Source organism: Aythya marila (genome assembly GCF_965140915.1).
Source record: "Aythya marila genome assembly, chromosome: 7".
NCBI lineage: Eukaryota > Metazoa > Chordata > Aves > Anseriformes > Anatidae > Aythya > Aythya marila.
The window spans coordinates 16,637,292-16,657,156 of NC_139048.1; the positions used below are offsets into that span (position 1 = coordinate 16,637,292).

A 19,865-nucleotide genomic window follows, 5' to 3' on the forward strand; every position below is an offset into this window, starting at 1 on the left:
GAGGAATGGGCCAGCAGAAATCTCATGAAGTTCAGCAAAAGAAAATGTGAAGTCCTACACCTGGGGAGGAAAAACCCCATGCACCAGAATGGACTGGGGTCTGACCATCTAGGAAGCAGCTCTGCAGAAGACTAAGTGGTCCTGGTAGACAAGAAGTTGAATGTGAACCAGTAACACGCCTTTGTAGCAAACACCAGCAGCCTCCTGGGTTGCATTCGGAAGAGTGTTGGCTCTTTAGTCAGCACTGGTGAGAGACATCACATAGAATTTTTGTCCCATAAGTCCATAAAGTCTGGGTAGGCCTTTTATTACAAAATGATGAAAGAGGGGGGAAGATGCAGATGCCTGTGCAGATAGGCAAGACTGCTTCTGAATTGGCTGAAGGGTGCTCTTTCCTACTGCCCATTTAGCATACTACTTCTGCAGCACGCCAAGTTCATACCACCCAGAATCAAGGAAGCAAGTTCAAAACTCACTTTTGTATGTTCATTTCATTAGCAAGCTTCACAGAGCCCACAAAAGCAAATTACAAAACAAAACTAAAACAGTAACAACAAACCCCACAACTTACAAAAGTCAGTATCTCTTCTTGTTTAGTCTATGTCCAGACACAGATCCATGAATACACTGACTTATGATAAAAAGCTATCTTCTTCTTTTCTCTAATAAGTTTCGATTGAGATGAATTTAAAGCAGGTCTAATTATGCTCAAATTGGAATTATAAAATCATAGAAATTCTCCGTGAAATAAACCTTTACAGCTAATGGCACCACTCTATCTGAGACTAATGAAACCTCCTAGACAACACTGTGCTGCAGGGACAATGTAAATCCAAGCCTTGTTCATGTGTCTTTAAAGAGCTTAGGGGAGAACCCAGATTTGAAGAGATGGATATTAATCCCCAGTGTACTGGCCAGCTTTCAGGTTGGGGAACTACAAGCCAGCAGCTGTATTTTTCTTGTCATTTCAATTACTCTTAACTTTCTGCTCCAAATATTTTATAGAGTAAGTGCATGCCTGGTGTAAACAGCAGGTACATTTAACTCTGGAAGCAGGTGCCTTTCAGTGATGATTAGCTGGGATGTTTAATAGTTTTTGGCATATGGTTGCAGCCTTGTATGTTTGTGAAAGCATTTTGGAGCACTTAGAGTGACAGGCAAAATTGTTTTGCTCAGAGGGAAAAGAAAACAAAAAATACCTGGCTGCTATATGTAATCATACAATAAACAGTGTAACACACCAAAAGCTTCCGTATTAGTTACATCTGCTTTTGGGCAGGTTTACTGTCATTAAGCTACACGTGGCTTGTCCTTGACACAGACCAGAGCGATGGCAGACAGTGGGTAAACCCTGTATCCACAGCTGCTTTCTGACAGGTGGAAAAGCAGCTGCTCAGAGAATGGAGCTGGTGATTGGCATGCAAAGTGTGGGAAACCTCTCAAAGTCAGCTCTTTCATCTCTATTAACCACTTCAAAGCCTCTACTTTACAGTATTTTTCAGTAAACTAATCTAAATTAAACCAAGCTCTGCACCTTACAAATATTACTCACAGCATGTAATTGTGGCATAGCACCTACAGTGTAATTATTAGGATCTGACTCCTTTTCAGGGGATGTCCACACAAAACTTTAGGATGGCATTTACTGTAACAAACAATTCAAGTTGAAACATGAAACAGTAACCAACAGCAACTCACAGTCATCAGTAAATGCCAAGGAAAAAAAAAAAAAAAAAAAAAAAGAGAGAGAGAGAAAGAAAGAAAGAAAGAAAAAATCAAAGATCAGCTTCTTCTGATTATCCTTGTTGTTTTTCCTGCCTTACAAATAATTTCTATAAAGTAACGCTCTGTGTAAACAGGAAGGCATTCAGGGGGAGATATTGTCCAGAGTAGTGCGCAAGGAAAGGAAGAGTGCCAAAGAGCAATTTAGAAGAGACTTTATGCCTTTGGAAAACATTTTCTTGGCAATAGATAGAAATACGTTATCAATAATTACCTTTTTAATACATTGTCATAGCTCTGTTTTATTGGAAGGTTTCTTCACAGTGGAAGCTTTGCAATTATTTCTCTACTAGCTACCTACTTTTGACATTACTTTGAGCAGATCGGTAAGAAATAAAAGTGAGATTTTGTTATTTTAAATCTAAAATAATAGAATCATAGAATAGCTCAGGTTGGAAGGGACCTTAAAGATCACCTGGTTCCAACCCCACTGCCATAGCCAGGGATGCCACACACTAGATCAGGTTGCCCAGGGCCCCATCCAACCCGGCCTTGTACACCTCCAGGGATGGGGCATCTACAGCCCTTTGGGGCAACCTGCCCAGCCCTCCACCACTGTCGTGGTGAAGAATCTCCTCCCAACACTGAATCTAAATCTCCCCTCACCCAGTTTAAAACTTGTCCTATCACATGTAAATTGTACTATACTATCTCATAGCTCATAATTGTACTATATTATCTCATATTATCTATGTTAGTTGTAATATATTATCTCAACTTCTAGATTGAGATTTTTTACATGTTTAAATGCTTTTTAGATTAGAGAAACCAACATAAAATGTACTTGCTAAGAGAGGAAAGGAAAGCATTAGATTTAAATAGGCAAAATGAATGCAAATTCTCTGCAAAATATGACTCCTTTTTGATATGGTCTAAGAACTTATGGCAAGTTGTCAGCTGAGCCTTATAAAATCAGAATTGTTTGTTATTGCAAAACTCTCAGACACCCCACAGAACATTAAAAAAATATGTATTGACAATAAAAAAGAAAAACAGAAAAACTCTGTGAACATTTCTGTATGCGCAAAAGTTTCCTAAGCCTTCTCCACATACATGCTAATCATCTGCTGCAATATTCCTGTAACATGCATATAAATATTAACCCCATTTTACTGGTGGGAAACAGTAATAAAAAATGGTGAGGTAAACTAAGATCATCAAGAAATAAAGAGGGGATGAGATGAAGATTAAAAAGCTTCTGTCCTTTGCACAGTCCGTATACTAAAATTCATGCCAAGCTACCAAGAAATCCATCATGGTCAAAGCTGTGGTGCATCTGGCAGCCCAGGTTCACTCCTCTATGCTAGACTGACTGCTTACTTTATGAACCCTTCCCTAGAGGTTAAAATCTCTACTTGTTTCATGAAACCCCAAAGATAATCTTTGGAAGTTTTAAGGGATCATGAAAACTTGCAGTCATATGGAAAAAGCAGCTAACTTACTGTTTTCAGCATTTGCATTTTTAAGATTACTTTTTCAAGTAGAAAATTGTTTTAAAAGAAACACAAAAGTTGACGTTGAAAAGCAAAGTTGAAGCATCCGCAAAAATACCAGATCAGTGATACCAAAACATATCAGTGCCAGAGAACTGGCTGCATCAGTGGCACACAGTACTGATTGTAAATATCTATAGAAGCCATTCTCACAGCCTAGCCATTTAGAAAAAAATAATGTATTTCTGAACAATTATTTCTTCTATATCCAGACATTGGCCACAAAATCATCCACGCATAAAGCCATGCAATTGAAATAAACACATTTGATCTATATTTCTTCTGAAAATCATAACTGAATAAACCACAATAATTGCTGTCAAGATAGACAGATACACTGAGACACAAACACTGAGCTGAACTGGGAAACCTTATAAATACCTTTGACATTTACGTGCTGCTGGATTCTATTTAAATAACCACGTCTGTCAGTTATCCTTCTTAGGAATTTCCATGTATCACAAGGGCTCAGCAATGGTCTACTACTAAGAACTATTCTATAAATAGTTTTGATTTCTGTGGTGACTATGAACATGAAAGGAAAATGGCATCACAATGTACATCACAGAGTAAAAATATTTCCAATATTCTCTGAAATGAAAACAATTTGAAAAATATAGCACCATGTTCATCCTGTTTTTAAATCAAACCATCTTAGCATGAAAAAGGAACAAAGCCAAAAATATATTAGTTTTGCCTTCAAAAATTCAATGAAAATGATTGCGCAAGGTTAGCTTCCAGTGGTAAACCTCCAGGTGAATAATGGATCCTAAATTAAAACCTATTTCCTTAAAAGGTGATCTTATTGACAATTACTAGGAGGGATGATAGCAAAACCAAATTCAGAAGACCTTCGTTCTGGAAACATGAAATAATTTTTGGTATACTTTATGATAAACTTAAATATAAATATGAATCTGCATTACTAAATATAAATGTGCAGAAAATGAGAACAGAATTGGAATAGAAATATATGCCTTATTCTAGCATATTAGAATGACAGATCATATTAGAAGGACAGATCTCCGAACTAATCTAATTTCCAAAATTCATTAAAGTACTAACATTAGTAAAACAAAACAAACAAAAATCACCAATATAGATACAGTATATTTTCCTAACTCTAAAATTAGGACTTACACAAAAGTTATAAAACCAAACTTTTTTAACTTTTATTGAATGATTTCAACTTCTTGGTTTGCCTTAGTATTCAGTTAATAAATATATAGATAGAGTTTATTATGAAACATAACATGACTAGTATAGCAATTATTGAAAAAAGCCAACTTAAACATCTTTCAGATATAAACCTCATAAAGAACTTCTATTGATTTATGATTCTTCTTTCACAAGCACTTAACATCAAGAGTGCAATTCTAAGAGTGAATCTTAATTAAGAGAAAAAAAAATTTTTTGATTATTTAAGAATGATTATAGGACAACTCAGACAAATCTGAAATTACTAAATAGCATAATTTATCATTTGTAAAAAAACATTGGTCATAATGAAGATGTGGTGGAACCATGATAAGCAGTTTATGTGTCCTTTCATATGGAAGAAAATGGGCATACATGAAAATAAAATTGCTAGGTACCTTACAAAAACTTACAAAATCGTTGACTTTTACAAAACCAGAAAAAAACACAATAGTAATACTTTTAAAACTAGATGAAAATATTTGTGTACATGCCATTTCATAACACAAAGAAATAGGATTTAAGTCATGGTTAATTCAAGAATCTGCTAGTCAATAAAAAAGATCATGAACAAATCAGTGTGGTTTGAAGCAGAATGACAATATCATGCTGAACCTGTTCTTTTGGGAATCTAACTGAAACAGTACATAAAACACATTTTTAATCAAACATATATAATTACGCAACTCTACAACTCTAAGTTTCCAGGAAAGTTTCCAGAGTACTGTGAATGTACCTCAGCTGACACTGTCTCTGGTTCAGATCATAGTCCAAGCCATTGTGTGTTATTAACATGGTCAAACTAAAGATGAATTATGAGGGAGTTTCTAATGAAGACCCATGTTATTGTGCAATATTTGGGAAATGTCATTATATGTACAAAAATGGTAACAATAGAGGTCAGGAGGAATCCTTGACTTTATAATTTTATTTTATTTTATTTTATTTTTTTTTTTTTTGTGGCAGAAAGTGTCCTTGCAAAAATCTATGAAATGGAATTTTTACTGCTAAAAATTTGTTTTTGAAAATCTAACAATGTTCATTCATCACTACCTATAATATGTTATTTCTTAAATTCTGTATTTATAGCTAAATATTAAGCCCATATTCATTGATATTCATTGATACTTTTATTAAAGGGTAAAAGATAACAGGCTTTTAAAAGTTCCATTAAATGCTCATGCCTTATGATTCTCAAGAACATTACATGTTCTTAGCCTCAGCAAGAAGAAGGAAAACTAGATGTTACCAGAACTGAAATATGTTACTACAAACTGACTTTCTCTCCTGTACCCATGGAACTCCTGAGGGCTATTTCCCTTCTTTTAAATAAACTTATTAGAATCATAGAATGGTTTGGGTTGGAAGGAACCCTAACCTAGTTCCAATCCCCTGCCATGGGCAGGGACACCATCCACTAGATCAGGCTGCTCAAAGTCCCATCCAACTTGGCCATGAACACTTAAACAGTTCAATACTTATTAGTGAAAAATGGAGCAGACCTAAAGCTGCCTTCATCTTCTTTGCACTCCCCCTTTACAGAAAATTCATGTGAGTCATCATGAACTCCCAAATGTAAGAAACTTTAAACATGTTATAAAGCTATGACCAGCCTCAACGTTCCCTCTTTGCATGGAATTTGTCAGTTACTGCAATTTTTATGCTATTTAATGGAGCAGAGATCTCCCACTTTTTCTTCAAAAAGGCACATGAAGAAACTGCATTACTTGCAGGACCCTGTCTGATCATTTATACTTTATTTATACTAAGAGTTTGACTGGCTTTTGAACTTAATTTTGTATTCAAGCCATTTTTAAATTTTATTCGTTCATTTAGATTATATCTATTCTTGAAAAAAGTTACATATAAGTCATATCTGTCTGTGCTGAGTCAAATTCTGGTCCTTTACTAGATCAAGCTCAAACTGTTTTAAGGTCTTTAGGATTTTACCTGTTTTATGCATGTATAGCTTGTTAATTATTTACTTTTAGTAATATAATTTCAATCATCTCCTGACTTACTGAAGGAAAACTGATTTTTGCAATTAAAAAAAACACTGTAACATTGTTTTCCTCCCTTTAAGCACTTTACACAAATACACGTGTACATGTCAGCCCACGTGTATTATGTGGACTAAATAGCTAAGTGGAATTCCTCATATTAAGTTGCAATGGAAAATTGTGTGTATAGTACAATATATATACTATGAATGAAGGAGAGATCTTTTATGTATACATATCTGCACCTCAGTCAATTTTAAAAGGTCTGAGAACTCATTGGTTTGTTTCAAATACTAAAACGACTCCCTTAGGATTTATGAGCTAAGAATGCTTAGGGGTTTAGTGTCCTGACATCTCTTTAATTAGCAGTCTCCAAGATCTCACACTAAGAAGATGCTAAGCCAGTGCCTTCTGTCATATCTCAAGAGTTTCAGAAGGCTTGGAAGCCACAGAGGAAGCAGAATGTACTATGCCTGATAGCTATACAGTATGTACAACGTACCATTTTCTTACTAGTACCTAACTTCTTGCTACCGCTCCTGCTTTGATGGTGATGAAGTTCTGAAAGAAATCCTAAGAACAATCCAGCCAAAATGGGTGAGGTAAATAAAGATGCTGTTGAAAAATATTTGGAGAACAATCCCCAGTTTGCCAAGGAATATTTCGACAGAAAAATGAGGGCAGAAGTGCTGGGAAGTATCTTTAAAGTGAGCCCTGGAGATGTGAAGGAAGGAGTCAGCTTCAAAGACATGTCCCGCTTGGAGGAGTGTAACATACTTTTTGAGCTGCTAACAGAAATCCAGGATGAAGCAGGCACTATGGAAAAGATAGTGCACAAAGCCCTGCAAAGGTTGGCACAGCTGCTGGCAGCTGATCGGTGTAGCATGTTTATTTGTCGTTCCCGAAATGGTATTCCAGAGGTAGCTACCAGGCTTCTCAATGTCACTCCAACTTCCACCTTTGAGGAGAATTTGGTGCATCCAGACAATGAGACTGTTTTTCCTTTGGACATCGGGATAGCGGGATGGGTTGCTCATACCAAGAAGTTTTTTAATATACCTGATGTGAAAAAGGTAAGTGAGTGACTTCTCTTGGGGAATGGGACTGTGCATACACTTAGCTTCCTTCCTGCACAGGGCTTGTGATTTGGAGTCACTCTTCAAAAACATCTCAGAGACAGAAATCCAGACCAAAACCATCAGAAAGCCAACAGAAGAATATGTTTAAAATCCAGTAGAATTGCATCATGTAGCCTAGTGAGATAGTTCCATTATCCTTGCATAATAACTGAAATATAATTTGCTGTAATAAGGAAGGAGAACATTAGATTAATAGAGACCAACAAATACTTGTGTTTCTATTGAACCAGGCAGGCTCCTACTCTGTTTTCCAGTACAGGCTTGCAAGTACTATCCCTTGTCAAATTCCATTGAGTGTATAACAGCACAGAATAAGTAATTTGCAGTTTTCATAATGAAAGTGCTTCCTTCTAAGGGGGGTGAATGAACCCAAATGAAGATGATGTCAACATGTATGTCCAGCTTCACATCTATCTTTGAATTTAAAGTAGCTTCAAATTTAGTGTATGTCCAGATCCAGAGATTTATTCAGAACCATCTAAGAACCTGCTTTGAAATACACAGGGAAATAAAAAGGTGCTTTGATTGTTGTATTTAAAAAAAAGAAAACAAAACAGCTAACCTTCAACTCTTAATCTTACATGGAGAAGCTCAGCAAAATCAAATGGTGCTAAGATAATTATACCAGATGATATCTGTCTTCTCAATATTTCCTAAACTGTCAATTTAAAATTCTAGGGCATTTTAGAGATAGAAACCACCTCAGTGTCCTAAGCTCAATGTAAGCAATAATGTCTTTATACAGTATAATTATTTAGGTTTTCCTGGAGGTAAACAAAAAGTAATGTTTTTTATCATGTTAAAAGTTGGCAGACAAATAAATAAAGGACTATTTTTAAAGCTTAACACCAAGCAAAAATGTAAACCTATGGGAACAGAACATTCCAGTATATAGTAAACTACCTCTGATGTAAGTAGGAATCATGGAAACAAACAGAAAAATGACTGATACGAGGAAACAAATCACTTGTTTTTTAACTGATCACTGAGACACCTTCTTCAGTGGCTGCTGTTCTGACAAGAAGCATATGACTTACTGCCTCTTACCACCACATGGGAAGATTGGAGGATAATCCTTCTAAATTCATAAGGCTGATTACATGAGAAAGATCAGGAGGATCAAGCAAGATGTGCCTTCTATCAGACACTGTACTGCTCCTTAATATCATTACGTGAGAGGTGCCTAGAGCAGGGCTGCCCAAATATTTCTGTTCTTGAAGCAGGACTTGTTCAAAATTTTGTGATAAATGTAATTTGAATACCTTTAAGTGTACCTCTCTGTCTACCCAGTACTGCTAGGTATATGTTTTACATGCATAAATCAATGTCTGCTGAATATCTATTCAGCTATTATTCAGTCACTTTAAGATCATTTTTACTTTGGCATTCATTTATTTATTTAGGATTACTGAGGTCCATGCCACTAGGTCACACTTAAAAACACAGTTAAATCATGGGGCCGTCCATCCACATTTGATAACTAGATGTCATCAAAACTCCCGGAGACTTCACTGGGACCAAGGTTTGTTATTTGAAAATAACCAAAAAGGTCCCAAAATTGACAGCATTTCCACTCTACTTGTAAAACTAAAACATAAAAACAAATAAAATTCAGTGTCCAAATCCATACTTTCCACATAGGCAAAGCTCCCACTACTGTCACCAGAATTTTATCTCTATAAGGAATCCAGAAGTGCAATTTTAGTCAGTAATATTTAAGGAATATAACCAGTCCATGACAGAAAAAAACAGCCAGCCACTGAGGCCTTTATCACACTTTCTTGGAAAAGATCATTATTTGTAAAATCAGTTTGTTTGCAGTTCAGTCAAACTAGATTGTCTGCTACCCAAATTCTGACAAGCAGATTTAAGTCAGAGAGGATTTTTGCCCCTAATGTCTTGTCAGAATACAAAATGCACAATGAATAATTCCAGATGCCTGCAGTGCTTTAAGGATGTCATGTCTAACCACTTTCTATTGTTGACAGAATCCATATCCAGACAGCATTGCATTTTAAAGTCTTAAATATATGACAACACTGACAAACCCACAGCGAGACATCGTCATGCTTCAATCACCACCCCTGTATAACAAGAGGGAATGTAACAAAAGGTCACAACAGCAATCAATCTTTGAAAAAAAATGTAAGACCCCACTTCTAGTGCCTGGGAGCCAGTTCTTTAGGGATTATCTCCATCAACCTGGAAAAGTACCAATAAACGTGAGGAAGCTCCTCATCCTGACTAATGCTTCAGAAAAGAAAAGCAGAGGAAAAGATACAGACCTTCCATAATTAACTTAGTAGCAAGAACAGTCTCTCCCCACGAGATTACAGACCTGTTGACTGCAAGAGCTAATAGTGTTTAATCCAGGATTTAACAGCAGTGAGATATAGGAGGCCAGGAAAGACCACTGCCCTGATGGTTGGCCTCACATTGTTCCCAGGGCCTAGCAGAGTATGCTAATTCCACAGTAAATTGAAAGACTGCGTAAGATTTGGTATGTCTGCTATTATCCTTTAATTATTAACTGATACCATTGAAAAAATGATAAAGAAGAGTTTACCTTACATCATGTCCTAAGGTATTACTTCCAAATAGAACTAAGAACTAGTTAGACGAGGAACATGACTTCCAAGGAATTAAAATCTCACAGTCTCAGCTTGTAAGAGCCAACAATGAAGACAATAATATATTTGCTTTAATCCACCATGCATTTAAACTATTGCATTACTGCTTCTAATTCAGATATATGTGAAGACGAAGATGTTCCTAAAGATTGAAATCTCAAGAAATAATTTTCCTTATTATAGTTGAGAAAAAAAAAAATATAAAGTGGTGGGAAAAAAAAATAAAAAATATTAGAAGGCTTTAGGATTAATTCCACGAAGGGACCTAAACGTGGAGAGATTCTGCTATTTCCAACTCGAATTAAGCAGCCAGAGCAATGATTATTGTGGCACCTAGTGTAACTGCTGGAGATCTGTGATACAAACAATCTTAAAAACTTCTTCAAGTTGTGAGCACTTGTATCATCCCTTTGTAAATTGATCCAGCCTCAGTTTGCATGAGCCTTTTTCTGGGAGCTCTACTTCTCTATAATTAAAAGGTGGGAGAGACTTTAATGCCAGGCCTGTCAGAACTAACACGAATTTCAGGTTCATGGGAACACACGAATCCCTAGACTTCAGGCTGTCTGAGCCTGGAACCAAAACAAAGAGACACTCCATCCCTTCTCTTATTTTTACAGTTTGGTGTAGATTCAAGTTAAAGACAATTTGAAAAAGGAAGAGAAGCAAAAGGAAGTGTGATATTGCCGCTCAGTGCTTTGAACTCCCAAGAGACACTCCATCCCTTCTCTTATTTTTACAGTTTGGTGTAGATTCAAGTTAAAGACAATTTGAAAAAGGAAGAGAAGCAAAAGGAAGTGTGATATTGCCGCTCAGTGCTTTGAACTCCCACGTGCCAGTGAGTAGGCTTGGACCCGGAGCTGCTGTCCAGCGCCTGGGTGTAAGCAGGCATTCTGGTAACACACAGCAGTGGCCTTGGGATCAGGCAATGATCTTAGACTTCATCCTGTGACAAGAAGAGGTTGATGGAATCAGGCACATCGATGTTGAAAATATAAAGCACTGGAAAAGCACAGGTGAATGACACAACTGGTTGACCTGAACATGGCAGAGGGAAAGGATTATGGAGGAAGAAGGCAGAAGAATGGGAATCACTTTGTGGTGGAGCATGGCAGTCTCTTGCTAATGAGATTCTCGGTTCTTAACTCATCTTCTGCTAGGCCCCTAGCAACACGATCTTGGAGAAGAACCCCAAGTATCCAACATATTGATGTTAAATAATGCTCCAAAGGCCAGAGGACAATCATGAAATTAACTTTAGATGGAAATTCTTCAGAAAAAAATTCAAAACTCATAAGATTAGAACAAATGAGAGCAAAGATACACAATGCTACAGAAGAACTACCTTCCTAAATGTTTCAAAAGCAGTGAGAATTGAATGAAACAATCCCAAGAAAAAGTAAGCATAGGGAAAAAATGAAGAGGTAGCTTTTTACCTAGAAAGACTCTGCATTGTACATGTAAATATCTGTTCCTCCATTTTATATTGTCATCTTGATAACAAACTGATTGTTATTATAAGAGAGAAATAGATTTCCATTTTTTCCAGTTAATATTTGCTATATTGAGTATAAACATATGACAAAAATTCAGTCAACTTTCAAGAAAATATTTTAACATATGAAGAAGTTTATATTAATCATGCCCTCCAGGAAACAAGCAAACAAACCAACCCCAGATAGCTTTTATTCTTATTTTGAATTAACTTGTGTTAAAAGAGGAAAGCTCTCAAAATGGAAGGAAGAACAAATATTAAAAATTACAAATGAAAAGTTCCCTTTCAGCCTTATTTTCTTGCTATATGTGAAAAAATGACTTCTAGCAACATAATAAAGATTCATTTTGAAAAAGTTGCAAAATATCCACTAACCATGGCCAGAAAGCAGAAAATCATTGAAAAGTGACATGACTGAAGTTTAACCCCCAAATGCTCTCAAATATATATTAGTTTCTATTTACTTTCATTTTCAAAACTCTAATGATCTTGAAGGTATCAAAGTCAATTTGTTCTGTTATACTAGTAAGCTACATGTAAAAATGCATCTGTCTTACTTCCCTGACAAAACTTGATTTTTTGAATGTTTTCTAACAAATGGCCAAATCATTTAACTAATTGGTTTTGAATCAGAACTTTATTTTCATAGCTGATGCTAAATGCTTTTAATATTCCATTCAGATTCAATTGTATCATTACAAAACAGAAACATTTGTGAGTTGAGAATAGGATAAGGAGAAATAATATAGTACTACAACTCAGCAGTAAAAATTTTGTTTGAAAAATCTGAGCCAATGCAAGACAATCAGTAGAATAACAAATATCAGGAAGAGGAAAAAATACCGCAGACTACCAGACAATAAAAAAGAAACATGTAAAGATTGTGCAAAAAATCATGTGATAATGATGACAGTGTGATGCTGGCTCCTGATGTCACCACCTCCTATGGTTTCCCTTCCTGTAGTGCTCCAGACCCATGTCTGGTCATCCTACAACTGAAGGATGATGTATTTCTACAGTTTGGGCTGACCTATCCAACCCAGAACCTGCAGTCCACTGTGCGGATAGCAGCAAAATAGTCATAACTGCAAGTGCAAAATAGTCATAACTGCAAGTGCTCCCAGAAAGTCCCTCTTCCTCTGTGCTTCATAATAGGAAAGAGGTGGAGGAAAATAGGCATCGGCTGTCTACCACCATAGCTGCAGGATTAAGTCTTACTGCTTCTTGTCCACTGTGATATCAGGTGCACTTTGCTGACCTTAAAATGGGGAAGTGACTGCACAGCAAGGTACTGACAAGTCACTCAGAAACAACACAAGAAGGAAGAAAGTAAGAATGGAAGTCATGGTGAAAACTGGGAATAAGGGCAAACCAAGGCGTAAATGTCATCTGCGGGACATGGACAAAATGCTACCATGTTGCTTCATAGCAGGGCCCCCAGTCAAAAAAGCAAAGATTTATGAGACAGTCTCATTTCCTAATGCTGCAAACCACATGCAGTGAAGGTGTTGATGGTGGGCCAGATGATAAGCAATTGAAACTAAGGAAGTATACTGGAGATGTGAGAAGCCTCAGTACTAAAAACTTACAGCTGCTGTTCCTATTGGTTCAGATGAACCAATACAGTGAGACTTCACCCTGACTGGCCAAACTGGGAAGTGGGTTCCATATTCCTTTATACCTTCAATAGCATTCCTTTTCAGAATTCTCCCTTTCTCTTTCTTTCTTGAATTTATATAAATTACACATCTTTGTATGTACCATGGAAACCAAAGTAACAATGATTACACTCATTACTTAAAATATTTTTTGCATTTTCTGATCAAATTTACATTTGCTGAGTGATTATGCTAAGGAGTTTGTTCTGAAGGTTTTGAGTAGTGTCAAACTCACGTGACTCCAGCTGCATTTTGCCATTAATCCAATCAGAAATGCTCAAGACTTAGCTCAGTGTTATGGAGCACAGTGTAGCTAAGATGTCAATCCTAAGATAACATGGTGCTCTTCCATTATTAAATACTGAATGATGGTTGAATGAACATTAGAACAATCATCTTCAATTATAATAATAATTATTATCAAGTTCGGCATAGAATAAAACCTGTGAAAGTTTAGAAATCTTGGACAACTCTTTTTCATAATTTGCTTAAAGAATTGTGGGATATCTAAAACCAGCCAGCAAGGCAGAATTTGTCATGAAAGACATAAGGTCTTTCAAGACTGCTAAAAGGAAACATAGATGAACATCACTCCTAAGACAGGAACTGAGATCTGCAGGGAGAACCATGAAATAAGAAAGATAAAATGATTCCTTCTTATAGATGGTCCTTCTATAAGAAATTTTTAGAAACAATAAAGTAACACTGATTTTTGAAACAAACAAGCAAACAAACAAACAACAACAACAACAAAAAAAACAGCAATGTAATTGTAAAGTATAATCTGGTCACATAATCTTTGAAAATTAACCTACTTCTTGAAATGCCTGTGGTTCCCAGGGAAGATACTTTTTCTCATTTTTCCCTATTACCAACACAAATTTACAGCTGTGTAGCTACAGTTCACAATCACGCACAGTATAGTCTCAGCAAGCAAGCCTATTCATAACCACCATTCAAGGAAAGTAAACAATATTGTTAAAAAGAATGGCCTAATTTTTCACTTTTACTGAGGTGTAATCACACTGTTTTCACAACAGGGATTTATGATTTTGTAAATTCCACTGCTACCTATTAAATGGAAATTAGGTTTATAGAACATAAAGAAATTGAAAAGTTGAGGCCAAATTATCTAAACATAGAGCACTATATGGATAATTTGTTGGTAAATGGTTTATGATAATGTGTAGTAGTATTCTTAAGTTTCAGGGAGATAAAACTGGTGTCCTGGTTTAGAGAGTAAATAAAATAAAATAAAATAAAATAAAATAAAATAAAATAAAATAAAATAAAATAAAATAAAATAAAATGTTAACTAGTCACTTCAAATAAAATGGCTAGAACACAGTCACATGCCAAACCTCCCTCCATTCATCTTCTGTCACCTATATAACAGAAAGATGAACACAGAGAGGGGTCCCAATTTTCCATTCCTATATGCTGGTTTTAGTTTAGTGCAAATCCCTGACATGTTGCACATCTTGGCATTTATCTATAGAACTGCTTGTGGTACTGCAAAAGGCTATGGATCTGAGCTTTAAATGGAGCTAGTTGAAAACATTTGCAAATATTTATTTAGGGATTTATCAACAAATTGCCTTTCTCTCATTTATTTAAAAGCCTGTTTTACGATTTCACTGAGAGTTGAAAGTTCCCAACTTGATCAACTAGAGTTGATCACTCTAAAAGATGGTTGAAATTGTAAGATCAGGCTTAAAAGACTTAAGTTTCTACCTTCATATAATCATGGGAACACTGAGATACTCTTCTGGCTCTGGTACTACAGAGTTTATTTATGTATCAACACGATTTTCCAGACATTGTGAAAAGTGATTTTATTCAAAATCAAAAGGAGTTTATGTTCTCAAGAGAAAATATTTTAAAACCTTGATTGGAAAAAAGGCTTCAAAACCCCCTGCCAGTTGTGTGCAAAATGATCAATAATGTAAAGTCTAAATCTAAGCACAAAATTTTGCTTGTATATGCAAATCACATGTGATTGAAGTCTTTGTGATAAAGCTGCCAATGTGTCACGAGGTATTTATATCTGTCTGTATTTGCACTATCTAGGCACTATTCAGGTTGGCTTGTGGTTATTTTCTTATTACCTGCAGAAATCTTGCTACTAAAGTTCTTCCCAAGCACCACTACTTGTCTGGAGTAATTAAACAAATTAAATTCAGCTGTTGTATCCTGTTGATTCAACTCACTTGGTGTATGCAGGTCCCTTTTAAGTAGTTGCAGATCAGGGATTCAGATGTCTGTTAAGTGACATCCCTATACCATTCTCCTAGAAAAAGAGAAAACAGCAACTCAGCAAAATGATTGAGAGAAGAAAATATCCCCCTTCATCTGGACCTCATCAATTTATAAATAAATAGATTTATTTGTAACTGGCCACACTTTCCAGGGACCCAAATACAGCATGATTTATTGAATGACAGAGAGAATTTATGGGGATAATACAAGCTTTCCCTAAAAGAATCAGTTCTCTGTAATGCAGACCAAATAGTAAATACAGAAAAACACATTTCAGAGTTACTTCCACACCATTGATACATTTCCCAAAAATACAATCCTAGCAGGAAATTTAAAATGGAAATATTAATGATGGGCAAACTAAAGGCTATAAAGAACTGAAGGAAAAAAATAAACCTAACATTTTGAACACAGAATAAAGTCCAGTCTAACTTCTCAGGGTTGGATAAACTATCAATTCAGCATATCCCAGAAACATTTGCTAAAGAGGAAGGGGGAAAAAAGAAAATCAGAGAAAAGATCCAAACAATTAGTAGACAAACAATTTTAGTTCTGGCATTTCCTAGCATTATCATCCTTGATTATATATATATATTTTTTTTTCTAAAGTAGTTTTCTGTACAAAAGCAGAAAATCTGGTATGTGGCATCCTGCAACATTCTCCAGTACATCAGCAAGGAGGAAACATTTAGGTCCACCAAAAAGATCTCAAATGATCTTCCATGAAAGACGACCTATCTTTCCAGTGCTTTTTACATGACAGAATGAAAAGAATAGTTTTTACTAAAACCTCCTCAGCATCCAGCTTCAAGGATTGAAGTTGAATTGGAGTGATAGTTGTGGCTCTTTCGTTAGTGACATGGTATCAGCCCCACAAGATCCCATGTCACAACAAAAATAACTGTGTGTCCTGATCCCTCCTGGTCTACACCCTCTGATTCAAGTTGGGATGGGAGCTGCAGGAATGGGAGTCTGTCAGAGAGGTTATAAGCATAAATTATCAAATACAACAATCATTAGCTTTTGGCATGATAACTAACTGTGATGCTTTTCAACTGTGGCTTTGATTTTTCTTTTTTAATTATTTTTTTCAGAATAACCATTTTTCTGACTTTCTGGACAAAAAAACTGGTTATACGACGACCAACATGTTGGCAGTCCCAATTACGCAGGGTAAAGAGGTGCTTGCTGTTGTGATGGCTCTCAACAAATTAAATGCCACTGAGTTCTCAAAAGAGGATGAAGAGGTAATAACCTCAAATGTTATACAACAGCACAGTTGTTAGTTCACAAAGTAGTCTGAGTGAATCTACTTCTTGATTTGAAACTGTTGTCTATTTTTTTTTTCTTTTAAATCATTTTTAGGTCTTTAAAAAATACCTCAATTTTATATCTTTGGTCCTAAGAAACCATCATACATCATACCTCTACAATATTGAATCCAGAAGAAGTCAGGTAAAGAAGGATTTGTTCATGATAATACTTTGTTTTTAAATGAGACTATTATGCCCACTATTTTATATTCTCACTAGATTATTGAAGTAAGAACAGCATCTATTCAATTATTTTGTTTGTTTGTTTTTATTTTTGTTTTATTACAGCAGTTCAATTTATTCTTTTATTCTGGAATACTCAGTATTCATATGTGTTTTGTTGTTGTTGTTTTTGTTGTTTTTTCATTAAAAACACTTTACCATTGTGACAATTTACCCAATTTCTCTTTTGTTGTAAATAGATGCTTTTGTGGTCTGCCAACAAAGTATTTGAAGAGCTAACAGACATAGAACGGCAGTTTCACAAAGCGCTGTATACTATTCGAATGTATTTAAATTGTGAAAGATATTCTGTTGGTCTCCTGGACATGACTAAAGAGAAGGTAATATTCATTTTGCCTACTTGTGAGAAACGTGTTACTCCTAACTTTAAGTTATAAAGTCTGTCCTTCTAGTTTTCTACATATTTCTAGTGCACCCCTCTCCAAGATAAAAAGATACCGTCCCTTCTAATACTTTGGGATAATTCATATAAAATCTGACTGATTTACAAAATAAGCATGGCAGAGTACATGATTAATATTAGGGCTAATTCTGAAATAATTTTTCATATTAATAAATACATCTGAGTAAGGAAAGAAGTGTAGTCTGATTATTGCTTTATAAATGCCTGCTTTCTAGAACAACAATTAAAGTGTACAATTGGAGAGATAAGCTTCATATTCGTCTGAAATTTACTGGTTAACATATATTGCCTGGAATATCCTTAATGTTTTCTTAATTTTGTCTGAAATGTGACCACACAACTGTTGTGGAGAAAAAAAAAATGTTATCTGCAGATTTCATGTTACCTCTGAAGACAGACCCGATGTTTTCCCTTTTGCTAATGCCTGTGTATTATTTTCCCAGGAGTTCTATGATGAATGGCCAATTCGGCTGGGGGAGGCAGAGCCTTACAAAGGCCCCAAAACACCTGATGGAAGAGTGAGGATATTCATTTTTCTTTTTATGAATCTTAATTCTGATATTGAGTGCCATGTCACCTACATGTTTTTCTCTTTTTACTTAGGAAGTCAACTTTTATAAGATTATTGACTATATTTTACATGGAAAAGAAGAAATCAAAGTTATTCCGTGAGTATTCATTGGCAGCCTGTGAATATGTGGTCATTAGATTTATTGCTGGTATAGAATAATAATGTGTCTGTGTCTGCAGAAATCACCTAATTTCATTCTCTCTCTAAAGGTCACCTCCAGCAGATCACTGGTGTCTTATCAGTGGATTGCCAACATATGTTGCTGAAAATGGATTTGTAAGTTCATAGCAAAAGTAAAAACTCTTAACCTTAAAGTTTTAATCCATGCAGTACTTCTGATCGGAAAAAAAAAAAAAAAATCAACAAAACAACCTTCCCTATACCAAAAAGCCTCTATAAAAATACTGTGCTGCTTCCAGAGAAATCATGTGAAATCATAGTCTGGACAGTGACAAGCCCTCACAATAGTAGCACAAATAGTCAATTATGGTGACATCAGAGGAATAAATTGTGTGTCTGATGTCATTTTGCAAATGTGTGAACTATGTTAAATAAAAAATGTAAAAGTAAGAAAATCATTTTATATACAGTTCTATTTTTTTTTTCTTGCAATAAGTTGGAAAACATGGGGTGGGCCAAGTAAGCCAGAAAGTATGTGTAGCTCCCAACTAGTACAGCGCTAGTTTAACATGGCATGTAGCATAGCCTAGATACTTAACTCAAAGTCATGGTGAATGACAGATATTAGTAATCTTACAGCATTTGTAACAGCAGTAAGGACGAAGCCCTGGGAATAAGTACTCATTTATTTACTCATTTTAAACTGGCATGGTAGTGGCTTTCTTAAGCCTTATGTTTATGCACTAAGGCATCATACATGAGGCACTTTGTTATAAGCACTCCAGAATTATGTCACAATAACCACAACTGCATTAATAGGAATGGTTTTACTTTTTGTAGCTAGCTAGGCTGCTGACTGTTTTTACCTTAGCAAATATATATACCTTCTTTAAACATTAGGCCAAGTTTAGTGTATGTTACATTGCCTTTAAACAATGCCCCCTTTTCTTTCTACTGCAGATTTGTAACATGATGAATGCACCAGCAGATGAGTATTTCACATTTCAGGTAATTCCAGTGATGATAAGATTTATAAACTTTGTGGAAAATATGCTAGTGTTTTCCACCAATTAGTTATACATTTGGATACATAAACAATTCTGTAATTTGTAGGACTTAATGTTACATTGCCTATATCAATAGCTGTAATACTACTTTCAAAGAAATATGCAGTATTTCCTGCTCTCTGGCTTTCCTACAGAAAGGACCTGTGGATGAGACCGGATGGGTTATCAAAAACGTCCTCTCGTTGCCTATTGTCAACAAAAAAGAAGAAATTGTGGGAGTTGCAACATTTTACAACAGGAAAGATGGAAAACCTTTTGATGAGTATGATGAACAGATCATTGAAGTAAGATTAATATCATTATAGGTTTTAAGGAGCCATATGACGCTAATCAAAATATTATTGTAAAAACATTTGTTAATATCTAGAAATTTCTAACAGGCTCTATTAAGATCAACAGAAACACTATCTTCTTCACCATACAATTTCTTAAGAATCAGAGAATTTTATTACCCTTTGTAAACCTGAAAATTTATGAGTCCGTTTATGTTCCAAT

General features: G+C 35.5%; 1 protein-coding gene across 1 annotated transcript in view; it reads left to right on the forward strand.

Moving 5' to 3' along the window:
• Positions 1-7,065: 7,065 nt before the first annotated feature.
• Positions 7,066-19,865, forward strand: part of PDE6C (phosphodiesterase 6C) — a gene marked incomplete at its 5' end in the record, with an annotated part of 28,782 nt that continues 15,982 nt past the window's right edge. Inside the window, 9 exons of the mRNA XM_082764308.1 lie at positions 7,066-7,545; positions 16,748-16,900; positions 17,019-17,108; positions 17,389-17,529; positions 18,056-18,130; positions 18,216-18,280; positions 18,393-18,459; positions 19,264-19,311; positions 19,505-19,654. Coding sequence (XP_082620434.1) covers positions 7,066-7,545; positions 16,748-16,900; positions 17,019-17,108; positions 17,389-17,529; positions 18,056-18,130; positions 18,216-18,280; positions 18,393-18,459; positions 19,264-19,311; positions 19,505-19,654 — 1,269 coding nt within the window. The remainder of the gene's footprint in view (positions 7,546-16,747; positions 16,901-17,018; positions 17,109-17,388; positions 17,530-18,055; positions 18,131-18,215; positions 18,281-18,392; positions 18,460-19,263; positions 19,312-19,504; positions 19,655-19,865) is intronic.